The following is a 12,693-nucleotide window of genomic DNA, read 5'->3' on the forward strand; positions in this document are numbered from 1 at the left end:
AGAGAATAGACAGGGTCACGCATATATTAAATCAGTAACAACTTACTTCCTAGGTGGGGAATTGAACCTAGACTACCACTGTAAAAGTGCAAAACCTTAGCTACTGAGCTACAGGACTGGACAGTATCAATTTGTTTTCTCAGAAGGAATCTAGATTAGTTAATTTGGAGCTTGCAAAGGCTTTTAACTAATATGATTTTCAGAGCTGGCTATGACATGAACTTTAAAATTCTTGTTCCCTGGAAGTACCAAGAGAAGGTACTGCCATGCAGTTAAAAGATCAAACTCCCAGGGACATAAAACTTTGGCCTCCCAAGGTGCTGGGATTACAGGCGTGAGCCACTGCACCCGGCCTATCCCCCTAAATCTTAGAAGGGACTCTAACCCTCCTAAGTCAGGCCTCTAACTCGAGTTCAGTCAAGTGTCCTTGCCTTTTATTAAGAAGGACCTGTAACTCACTGTGTCTTAGGAGAGACTGTAACTCCCCTAAGTTGGGCCTCTAACCCAATCCCATTCTTTACCCAGGTGTCAGCGCACGGGTGTGCGCGGATTGTTTTCCTTTGGGCGGGGGATCTCTTCAGTATCATGCAGTCTATGGTCCGCCAGAAATATGTTATAAGACCCCAACACTTACCCAAAAGTAGCCGTAGGGTCAGGGTTTCTGCACTATATATAGCCCCTTCGTGGTTGCCAGAAAGATGTTACCAGAAAGGGATCCCAATCCAGACCCCAAGAGAGGGTTCTTGGATCTCGTGCACGAAGGAATTCAGGGTGAGTCCGCAGTGCAAGGTGAAAGAATGTTTGTTTGTTTGTTTGTTTATGAGACGGAGTCTCGCTTTGTCGCCCAGGCTGGAGTGCAGTGGCCAATCTCAGCTCACTGCAAGCTCCGCCTCCCAGGTTCACGCCATTCTCCTGCCTCAGCCTCCCAAGTAGCTGGGGCTACAGGTGCCCATCGCCACGTCTGGCTAATTTTTTGTGTTTTTAGTAGAGAAGAGGTTTCACTGTGTTAGCCAGGATGGTCTCGATCTCCTGACCTTGTGATCCGCCCGCCTCAGCCTCCCAAAGTGCTGGGATTACAGGCGTGAGCCACCGCGCTGGGCCGAAAGCAAGTTTGTTAAGAAAGTAAAGGAATAAAAGAATGGCTACTCAGTTAGACAGAGCAGCCCCGAGGGCTGCTGGGTGCCCATTTTTATGGTTATTTTTTGATAATATGCTAAACAAGGTGTGGATTATTCATGCCTCCTCTTTTTACACCATATGGGGTAACTTCCTGATGTTGCCAGGGCATTTGTGAACTGTTATGGCGCTGGCGGGAATGTAGCAGTGAGGACGACCAGAGGTCACTTTTGTGGCCATTTTGATTTTGGTGGGTTTTGGTGGGTTTGGTTTTTGTGGCTCCTTTATTGCAACCTGTTTTATTAGCAAGGTCTCAAAGTCTTTATGACCTGTATTTTGTACTGACCTCCTATCTCATCTTGTGCCTTAGAATGCCTTAACCATCTGGGAACGCAGCCCAGTAGGTTTCAGCCTTATTTTACCCAGCTCCTATTTAAGATGGAGTTGCTCTGGTTTACACGCCTCTGACAAAATAATCATGATATGCATGTTATAATTTTTAAGGATATTTTAAATGCAAACATATAGTTATGCATTGAAAAAATCTATATGTAATTTTGGCTTTTAATTTAAAATAATATTTATATGTTAATAAATATATATTGTGTGCAATATCATTTTCTATTTCTGCATGGGATACCACTGCACATACATGCCACTAGTTCTGCAATTTATTCATTATCATTGATACTTTGTCAGGACTCTTTAAGTTGCAAGGAACTGCCCCAAAGAGAAATTTTTTGCTCTGTAATTAAAGCCTCAACAGGCTGTCTTCCTCTGATGCCCAGATATCTACCAAAAGTTCCAGGGTTAAATCCTTTAAATTCCAAGTCCAGCAGGAGGAGGAAACAAACATCACTTCAACAATGGCTTCAAACGTTCTTGTTCTAGAGGTCAGTGACTAGACTAACCCGGAGCCAATCACTGTATGCATTTGGTGACAGTGGTATTACCAGAGCAAGGGGATACAAATGCTGATGGGAAAAAATAACAGCTGCCCACTACAGACGTTTCACATTATTCCCAACTATTTGCTTTAATGAACTGTACCCCATGGACTATCCTTGAACATAAATCTTTGGAGACATGATTGATAATTTCCATGGGATAAACACTGGATCTAAGAGCATGGCATACTTTTAATGAATTTGATACCTTTTGCCAAATTGCCTTCCAGAAAAGGCTACCAGTTAACCTGTGCTTTGAAAAATAGAAAGCTGTGGAAAGAAAGTTTTTATCACTTTTTTAAAAGTTTGACATATATTGAATGAAGACTTAAAAAGAAAAGATTGCTAGATTCAATTCTATGAGGTGAAAAATCTGTACATTGAAAAAAAGCTCAGATAAAAATTTCTTCATATCCTTATAATTACTGCTAGGCAAGAATTCTGTCTTGTTTTACTTTGCTTTTATATGAATTATTCCTAATGTAAATCATTTTTATATGCCTATATCTACTGGTATTTTTATATTAAGATTTTTCCATGAATGCCCTTTAGCCATTTATCTATTAGAGTACTGTCTTATTCCGTTATAAAAGTTGCCACATATTAACCTTATCTTTGTCTTACATGTTGCAAATGCTTTACCAGTTTGTCACTTGCCTTTTAATTTGCTTGGAGTTCATAAAGTTTAGAGCATATCATATATAAATCTGGTTTATTACCCACCCGTAAAACCTGATTCTACCACTTTGTAGTGTATCTTTAGGCAAGTTTGATAACACCTGTTTACCTCAGTTTCATCTTTGGTAAATGAGGGTCATAATATATTTTATAGGAGTGTTATGAAGATTCAATGAAATAATTATTTAGAATAGGCCAGGTACTGTGACTCACACTTATAATCCCAGCGCCTCGAGAGACTGAGGCAAGAGTATAACTTGAACACAGGAGTTTGAGACCAACCTATGCAACATAGCGAGACCTGCATCTCTACAATAAAGTAAAATAATTATTCAAGTGTTGTGGCACATGCCTGTAGTCCCAGCTACTTGGGAGGCTGAGGTGATACATTGCTTGAGCAGAGAAGTTCCTAGGTTGAAGTGAGCTATGATTGCATCACTGCACTCCAGCCTAGGTGACAGAGAAAGACTCCCCAAAAAACTCCAAAATGCATCAGAATAACTGAAGGCAATGTCTAGCACATAGTAATCTATTTTAGATATGATTTTTATTTATATTGTTTTTTAGTATACAGAACCTTTTAATCTCATATAATTTAATTTAGCAATCTTTCTTTTAAGCCTTCTGTATTAGTCCACTCTCACCCTGCTATAAATAACTGCCGAAGACTGGGCAATTTATAAAGGAAAGAGGTTCATACATGGCTGGGGAGGCCTCAGGAAACTTACAATTATGGAGGAAGGGGAAGCAGGCATGTCTTACATGGCAGCAGGAGACAGAGAGAGAAAGAGAGAGAGAGATTGAGAGATTGAGATTAAGAGCAAGAGATGATCTGCCAAACACTTATAAAACCATCAGATCTTGTGAGAACTCCTTCACTATCATGAGAACAGCATGGGGAAAACTGACCCCATGATCCAATCACCTCCCACGAATGCCCTCCCTCAACATGTGGCTAATACAATTCGGACTGCAATTGTTGATGAGATTTGGGTGGGGACACAGCCAAACCATATCACCTTCAATATGTGCCTAAGCTTTTTATAAAAAGGTAAGAGAGACATTTTCACAGCTTTCTGTCTCCCAAAGCATAGATTAACTGGCCAGAATTCATAGCTACTTTGTGTAATTGCTAATTCATACAGATTTAACAGAATAAAAGATTATCTGATAATTAATGCCACTGAATTGCACACTTAAAAATGGTTAAAATGACAAATTTTACATGATATATATTATACCACAATTTTTAAAAGTTAATAATATATCAAAAACCATTTAATTGTACATTAAGTGAATGCTTTGTATGATATATGAATTTATATGTCAATAAAGCCCTTTTTAAAAAAAAAAAAAAAAACCTGAGAAAGTAATGTCTATTTAGAGTAAGTAATTTCACTACTATTTCCAAATGAAAGCGCTGTTACAGTAAGAAACGCTTTGCATTGTGATTCATTCATTTGACAAATATTCATTGAGCACCTAAGAGTCAAGCACTGTGCTAGGCCCTGGAGATTCACTGGTGACCAAAACAGTCATGGAGCTTATAGGAGAGGTGTGGGGGACAGATGTTTTAAAAAACTTAATCTCGCCCAGGCACGGTGACTCATGCCTGTAATCCTAGCACTTTGGGAGGCCGAGGCGGGCGGATCACAATATCAGGAGATCGAGACCATCCTGGTTAACATAGTAAAACCTCATCTCTACTAAAAATACAAAAAAATTAGCCGGGCATGTTGGCGGGGGCGCCCGTAGTCCCTGCTACTTGGGAGGCTGAGGCAGGAGAATGGCGTAAACCCGGGAGGCGGAGCTTGCAGTGAGCCAAGATCATGCTACGGCACTCCAGCCTGGGCGACAGAGTGAGACTCTGTCTCAAAAAAAAAAAAAAAAATTAATCTCAATTGAGTGTTCAGTTACAAATCTGAGATAGATACTATCATAGAAAACTGAGAATTACTATATAATGAGAAAATAATTTAGACTGGGGGTTAGCAAAGGCCTCTTTGAGGAAGTGAAGCTGTGACTTAAAAGAAGAATAGGATTTATCCAGGAAAAGTTTTCAGCAGATTCTGTGAACATCTTAAAGTAAATGAGGAAGAGCTTATAGTGACCCTGAATTTTGTGGAACAACAAAGAAAACAAATATTCTGCTAATTTTCTTTAAAAGGCCTTTTAAGGAAATGTTCTTATTCCATAAGTGATGCTAAGATGCAGTAAATCTTCTGTGTCAGTGCTTCTTAGACCTTAATGTGCCTACAGATTTACCTGAGAATCTTGTGAGATGTAGGCTCTGATGCAGTCTGTCTGGACTGGGGCCTGAGATTCAGGGAATGCCCACATTGCTCTGCGGAGGACCATGCTGAACTGAGGAAAAAAGGCAGACATTTCAGAATTCTGGAATTATTTTGTAAACGCTCTCTTTATTTTCAGTTCAAGCAAGTTTTCTGCTGTTGGATTTCATAAAGCTTTGACAGATGAGCTGGCTGCCTTGCAAATAACTGGAGTCAAAACCACATGTCTCTGTCCTAATTTTGTAAACACTGGCTTCATCAAAAATCCAAGTACAAGGTAAGTTGAGAAATTGAGACAAAAGGATTGGTGGTTGCCATGAATACCAGCCATTCTGTGGGTTTTCCTAGATGTTTTTTAATCCCTAAAACACCTGATATTTAATGCTCTTAGTTCATTTTGATTTCAGCTTCCGTAGATTGTGGGAAAACAGGTGTAAAGCCAGAAAGAGAGAAAGCAAGGGAGAGTGACTAAAAAAGTAAATATGAATGACATAGGTAAACTTGCGAACTCTTCCTTTTTTCTTCTCCTGAGTAATGATTCACAGGCATAAATATACAAACATGTCACCAGGTGTGCTTGGGAACTATGTAGGGGCCTCACCCTCAGATATGTTGACTTACTGGGTTTGGTTGGGGTAGGGTAGTGGCAGGAAAGGGGGCCTGGAACTCTACGTTTAAAAAAGGTGATTATCATAGGTGATTCTGATAGAGATAACCCAGGACCACATGTGAAAAATGCTTCCCTTTGGTCATCTAGAGATTAGCCTCCAAAAGGAGTACCAGATCATATTCTTTCCTTGGTTAAAAAATAAAATTATAAAGGATTAATCTGAAGATAATTTTTAATATTTTCTCTTTTTAGAAATAGCTTTAATGTCTTTGTAAACATAATGCATACTTATTTGTTTAAATGCCAATGTTACTGAAAAATACAAATCAAAAAGGTTCTTTTTTAATCTCCTTAAAACCCTCTATCGGGTGGAAACCACTCTTAAAATTTTGATGAACATCCTTCTAGACTTCTCTGAATTTTATATAACTGGCGTATGTTACACATAGGGTCCTGGAAGCAGCAAGTACACTGCATACTTCCCTCAGCATTATGTTATAGACATCTAATAAAGTACAGAGCATTATAATAAATTGTATCGACTATTGGGAGCAATAGCATCTCCTAGTGATGATTTTAGGGTTGTTTTTAGTGTTCTGGATTTTTACAGCAAATCAGCAATAAGCATGCTTGGGCACACATATTTTCACTTTTGGATAATTATCTCCTTCAGGTAGATTCATAAAGGGGGATTACTGGGCCAAAGGGTATATAACTTGTAAATATTCCTACATATTGCCAAACTCCCCTCCAGCCAGAAATGCTGCACTGATTTGCACTCCTACCCACGGTGCAGGGAGAGCACCTTACTCTCTACTTCTTCACCAGTCTGCTTTCTGTGACTCTTTTAATCCCTGCCAATCCAATACACGACGAATCATCTTTCTTTTTACCCTGATGACTCGCTACATTCATGTTTGCATATGATTTTTGGACATTTGACTTCTTTTATGAATTGCCTGTTTCCATGGCATCAGCTCACTTTTTGCTATTGAGCTCTAGAGTTGTTTTTGTTTTTGTTTGTTTTTTGGGTTTTTTGAGATAGGGTTTCACTCTGTCGCCCAGGTTGGAGTATAATGGCGCAATCTCGGCTCGCTGCCACCTCAACCTCCCAGGTTCAAGCGAGTCTCATGCCTCAGCTTCCCGAGTATCTGGGATTACAGGCACGCACCACCACGCCCGGCTAATTTCTGTATTTTTAATAGAGACGGGGTTTCGCCATGTTGGCCAGGCTATTCTCAAACTCCAGGCCACAAGTGATCCGCCCGCCTTGGCCTCCCAAAGTGCTGGGATTACAGGCGTGAGCCACCACGCCCAGCTGAGCTCTAGAGATTTTTAATTGATACATAAGAAAGAATTCTTCATACATTTGAGAAGCCCCTTTATATATCACATACGTTTTTTTCCCCAGTTTTTTTGTTTGTTTGTTTGTTTGCTTTTAAACTTATTTTCATTTAGTTTTACATTAAAATTTTCTTAGGGACTTTCTTCTCGTGGCCTTTAGGTTCTGTGAGATGTTTAGAAAGGTCTTTCTCATTCCGAGCTTATGAAAATATTTACCCATATTTTTTCTAGCATATATTTTATGGTTGCATTTTTCATACTTAAATCATTGCCCCACCCAAATTTATTTTGATTTAAGAAGTAAGGTCACAGTATAGTTTGTTTTTTCCAAATAGTTAATGAGTTTTCTGTACTATTTATTAAATATTACATCATTTCCTCACTGATATTAAATTCATATTATAAGTTCATATGCTTACTTGGATAGACTTTTGGATTCCCAATTTTATTGTAATGACGAGATTCAATTTTGCTTAGTTGTGTTTTGTTTTTGAGACAGGGTCTCACTTAGGCTGAAGTGCAGTGGTGTGATCGTGGCTCACTGTAACCCTGAACTGGGCTCGAGCAGCCTTCCACCTCAGCCTCCTGAGTAGGACTACAGTGTGTGCCACCATGCCCAGCTAATTTTTTTTTTTTTTTTTTTTTTTTTGAGAGTCAGGGTTTTGCTATTTGCCCAGGCTGGTCTCGAATTGACCTTGAGCAATTCTCCCACCTCCACCTCACCTCCCAAAGTGCCAGGATTATGACCATGAGTCCCTGCATCCAGCCAAGATTCAATTTTTAAGTTTTATTCTGCCCCCTCAAACTTCCCCATCTTTCCCCCAATTCAGCTGCCTTTGTTGAAAATGTATTTAAAATTAATGAAAAATATTCAGTGTGGTCACTTGAAGGGTTAATGTGTTCTAATTTTTTTCCTTTTTTTTTTAATTTTTTTTTTTTTTTTTTTTTTTTTTTTGAGACAGGGATTCACTCTGTCACCCAGGCTGGATGCAGTGGCACAATCACAACTCTCTGCAGCCTTGACCTCCTGGGCTCAGGCAATTCTCTCACCTCAGCCTCCCCAGTACCTGGGACCACACAGGCATGTGTCCCCACACCTGGCTAATTTTTAAATTCCTTGTAGAGACAGGGTCTCCCTGTGTTGCACAGGCTGGGCTCAAGGGCTCCTTGAACTCAATTGAAACTCCTGGACTCAAGTCATCCTCCCAACTTCAGCCTCTCAAAGTGCTGGGATTACAGGCGTGAGTCACCATGCCCAGCCTAACAGGTTCTATTTTATTTTATTTTTATTTTATTATTTTATATTATTTTATTTTATTTTTTATTTAGTAGAGACGGGGTTTCACCATATTGGTCAGGCTGGTCTCGAACTCCTGACAGGTGATCCACGGCCCCCAGGTTCTATTTTAAATACATTTAATTTAAGTCATCCCACAGGGAAGCAGAACAGAAAGCCAATGTTAGACAGAAATTTGGGAGCTGTCCAAAGATCTCAAGCCCCCAAGAATCTATCAAATAGTCTTTAAAATCTATTTTTAATACACAATTTTGTTAGAAAGCAAAAGTAAGAGTATTTATTTTAGAGGTCAGTGTTTAAATTTATCAATATTAAACCAGAAAACCCTAACTGGAGTCTGAAGAGAGAAGAGAAGGGACAGATAAGTTTTTCAGGTTGGGAAATGGATCTGAGGAATGAGAGTGGTGAGGATAAGCTTCAGTAAAACTGAAAGCAGATGTTGAAGATAAAACTTGCCAGTTTCCTCAATTTCTTTTTCAGTATGTGGATACTAAAATAACATATTTGAGTCAAGTTTTTAAGTCATACTATCTTTCAGTAGTTAAAAACAGACATCCTATTTTCAAAAGTTATAATTGAATTTTTTAACCTTGCGCCCTTGACAAGACCATACAGAGCTGACCTTAATGTGGGCTCCAGTGCCCTCTCCTGACAAAACTTACTAGTGCCATTAAAAAAGAATTAGGAAGCCCACTCTGGGGGAAAAGTGTGAACAGAGGCTAAGATTATTCTAGGCTGAATATAAACCTGACCAAGGAAGGGCCTAGAATATTGGTCTTGACATATGAACCTCTTTGAGGCTAAGCTGGTACTAAAGTAGACTCCAAAGATGAAGTTAGTTTTAATATAGAAACTTAGTACTTCTAATTAGAAGAGAGAACGTATTCCTCGTTAAATACCTGTTTACATGTCAGACACCAAATAAAATGTCATTTTCTTAAACCTCACAACAATACTTTGGGGGAGATGTTATTAGTCCTTCTTCACTAGATGAGAGATGTCTGAGGTTTAGAGAAATTAAGTAACTTGCCCAGTTACTGAGATTCAGATTAAGCTACATAGGCCTTTCTGAATAAAGAAAATTGAACCAATCTCTAAATGGCTGAATTATAAATATTTTGTTTCATATTAATGTTGGAACTTAAATTCTGTTTGAGAGCATATCTAAGATGTAGTTTATTGGTTCTTATATTTACACAGCTAACACACTGCAAAGAAACTGTTTACTAGAAAGGTGTAATACAGCATAATCTGGGTTTATTGGAATTAAATGTAAATCAGGTGTTCCGATTATTTTTTTTAAGCTCAGTTATTTTTATTAAATAAACTTGAATTTCAATAAATAGTTTTAAAACAATTTTTAAATATATATATATATATATATATATATATTTTATTTTCTTTTAGAGACAAGGTCTTGCTTTGTTCCCTAGGCTGATCTTGCCTCAGCGTCCCAAGTAACTGGGCTATAGGCGTGAGCTGCCACACCCAGCTTAGCACACTTTTAATCTTTGCCAGTATGATAGGAAAAAAACAGTACCTCCATGTTATATTAATATGATCTTTTTATCATTAAATGGGCCAACAATAATATTTTCATTCATTTAATTATTTATTTATGTTTGAGACAGGGTCTCGCTCTGTCGCCCAGGCTAGAGTGCAGTGGCATGATCCCAGCTAACTGCAGCCTCCACCTCCCAGATTCAAGTGATTCTCCTGCCTCAGCCTCCCAAGTAGCTGGGATTACAGGTGCATGCCACCATGCCCAGCTAATTTTTGTATTTTTAGTAGAGATGGGGCTTTTGCCCTGTTGGCCAGGCTGGTCTCAGACTCCTGGCCTCAAGCGATCCGCCTGCCTCAGCCTCCCAAAATGTTGGGATTACAGTCGTGAGCCACCGCACCCAGTCCATCCTTTTATATTTAATAAGTCCTACTATCTTTGCTACTCCATTTTGATTATATAAATTAGACTGCATTACACAAATGCTTGTAAAACAGGTTGAAGAAATGCCCTTCTGTTCCTAGTTTGTTGAGTGTTTTTACCACAAAGGAATGTTGTATCATGTCAAATGTGTTTGATGCCTACTGAGATGATCGTTTAGGTTTTTTCCCTTCATTTTATTAAATGGTATATTTCATTGTTTTGTGTATGGTGAGCCACTTTGTATTCCTGGATAATGGCTTTTAGTTCTTTTAATATAATGCTAGATTTAATTTGCTAATCTTTTGTTGAGGATTTTTGCATCTATATTCCTAAGAGATACTGGTCAGTAGTTTTCATGTGATCTCTTACTCTATTTGTTGTATCGGGTTAATTCTGGACTCAGAGAATGAGTTAAGAATTTCCTCCTCTTCTGTTTTTTTGGAAGAATTTGAGAAGGATTGGTGTTAATTCTTTTTTAAACATTGGGTAGAATTCATTATGAAGCCATCTAGTCCTGGGCTTCTCTTTCCTGGAAGTGTTTTGATTTCTGATTCAGTCTCTTATTAAAGATCTCAGATTTTCTGTTTCTCCTTGAGTCAGTTTTGGTAGTTTGTGTATTCCTGAGAGTTTGTATATTTCATGTATGTTTCTAATTTGTTGGCCTGCAATTGTCCTCATATTCCCTTATAATCTTACTTATTTCTGTAAGGTCAACAGGAATGTCCCTGCCTTCATTCCTGGTTTTAGTAGTTTGAGTCTTCTCTATTTTTGCCTTGGTCAGTGTAGCTAAAGGTTTGCTAATTTTGTTTATCTTTTTAAAGAACCTATTTTCAGTTTCATTGATTCTGTAGTTTTTCTGTTCTCTATTTCATTCATTTGTGCTTCAATCTTTTTTTCTGCTTGCTTTGTGTTTGTTTTGTTTTTATTTTTAGTTTCTATAGTTTCTTAATGTGCAATTTCACTTTTTTGATTTGAGATCTTTTTATTTTTTTAATGCAGACATTTGCAGCTATAAATTTCCCTCTGAGCACTGCTTTCACTGCACCTCGTAAGTCTTTATTTTTTTATTTTTATTTTTTGAGATAGGGCCTCACTGTGTCACCCAGGCTGGAGGGCCAGTGGTGCAGTCATAACTCATTGTGGCCTCTACCTTCCTGGGCTCAAGCGATCCTCCTGCCTCAGCCTCCTGAGTAGCTGGAACTACAAGTGCGTGCCACCACACTCAGCTAATTTTTTAAAATTGTTTGTAGAGACAGGGTCTCACTCAGTTGTCCAGGCTGGTCTCAAACTCCTGGGCTCAAGCAATCTTCCTGCCTCGGCCTCCAGAGTGCTGGGATTATGGACTTGAGCCACTATGCTCACCTTATCCCATAAATCTTGATTTGTCGTGTTCACCTCTAAGTATTTTCTAATTTCTTGTGGTTTCTCATTTGTCTCATTGTTTATTTAGGGTTACTGTTTAATTTCTATATATTTGCGAGTTTTCCAGTTTTCCTTCTGTTATTTTCTGATTTTACTCCGTTGTAGTCAGAGAACATAGTTTGTATAATTTTAATCTTTTAAAATGTATTGAGATTTGCTTTGTGGTCTGATGTATGGTCTATCTGGGAGAAAATTATCCATGTGTTCTCGAGAATAATGTGTATTCTGCTGTTGTTGGGATGGTGTGTTTTACACGTATCTGTTAGGTATAGTTGATTTATAGTGTTATTCAAGTCTTCTGTTTCTTGGGGTCTTCTGTCTAGTTCTTCAATATGTTGTTGAAAGTGGAAATTAAAGTCCCTAACTATTATTGTTGAAACTGTCTTACGTCCCCCTCTCTTTAATTCTGACGGGTTTGCTTCATGTATAATATTTTGGGGATCTCTTGTTAGCTACACAAGCAATTTTTAGTTAAATGTGTTTTTCCTGAAATAAGTTATCTCTTTCCAACTAATGATAGAAACAATGCCGCATAACCTGAATTTATTAGATTAGGTGTAATTGAGTGTTCTGATCATTTTAGGGGCACCCAAGATTTATTTCTGTTGAACATAGTTTTAAAATATCTAATTTCCCATCTGTAATGTACATAACACAATTTATTTTTTCTCTAAAAATTTAGGAGTTTGTATGTGTGTGTCACAGAAAGATACTAGTTTTTATTGACTAGTACCATAAAAAGATGTTATATAAGAAAATGCCTCCTGTAACATTTGTGTAGTGTAACCGTGTAAAGTGCTTGTATATATACATTTCCATTTAACCATCATATTCCCAGTGGAGTGCTGGTGCTGGCTTGTATAGTAGTACTCATTCAATGATGTCATGTAGATAGTTTAAAATTAGTTGTTGTGGGAATATTTACACTGTGGAAATCAACAAATGCTACCAAACTGGGATTTTTGTCCCCTAGAGAGCCAGTGGTTAAACATTTGCCACTGAACCACTGCACTATCCTTATTTTTCAGATTAGGAAATAACAAAAACAAACCTGAGATTTAAAG

At 38.2% G+C, this 12,693-nt stretch overlaps 2 protein-coding genes across 4 annotated transcripts in view; one reads left to right on the forward strand and one right to left on the reverse strand.

Annotated features, from left to right (window-relative positions):
- The window catches only part of SPP1 (secreted phosphoprotein 1), an 899,378-nt gene that overhangs the window by 594,472 nt on the left and 292,213 nt on the right, over window positions 1–12,693 (reverse strand). The window lies entirely within an intron of this gene.
- HSD17B11 (hydroxysteroid 17-beta dehydrogenase 11) overlaps window positions 1–12,693 on the forward strand; it is a 69,642-nt gene that overhangs the window by 31,845 nt on the left and 25,104 nt on the right. Inside the window, exon 5 of one of the 2 annotated variants that reach the window (XM_050790494.1) lies at window positions 5,172–5,309. The exons of the other annotated variant lie outside the window; for it this stretch is intronic. Within the exon in view, the coding sequence (XP_050646451.1) occupies window positions 5,172–5,309 (138 nt within the window). The remainder of the gene's footprint in view (window positions 1–5,171; window positions 5,310–12,693) is intronic. 2 annotated transcript variants of the gene reach the window in all.

This window comes from Macaca thibetana, chromosome 5, assembly GCF_024542745.1.
Source record: "Macaca thibetana thibetana isolate TM-01 chromosome 5, ASM2454274v1, whole genome shotgun sequence".
NCBI classification, from domain to species: Eukaryota; Metazoa; Chordata; class Mammalia; order Primates; family Cercopithecidae; genus Macaca; species Macaca thibetana.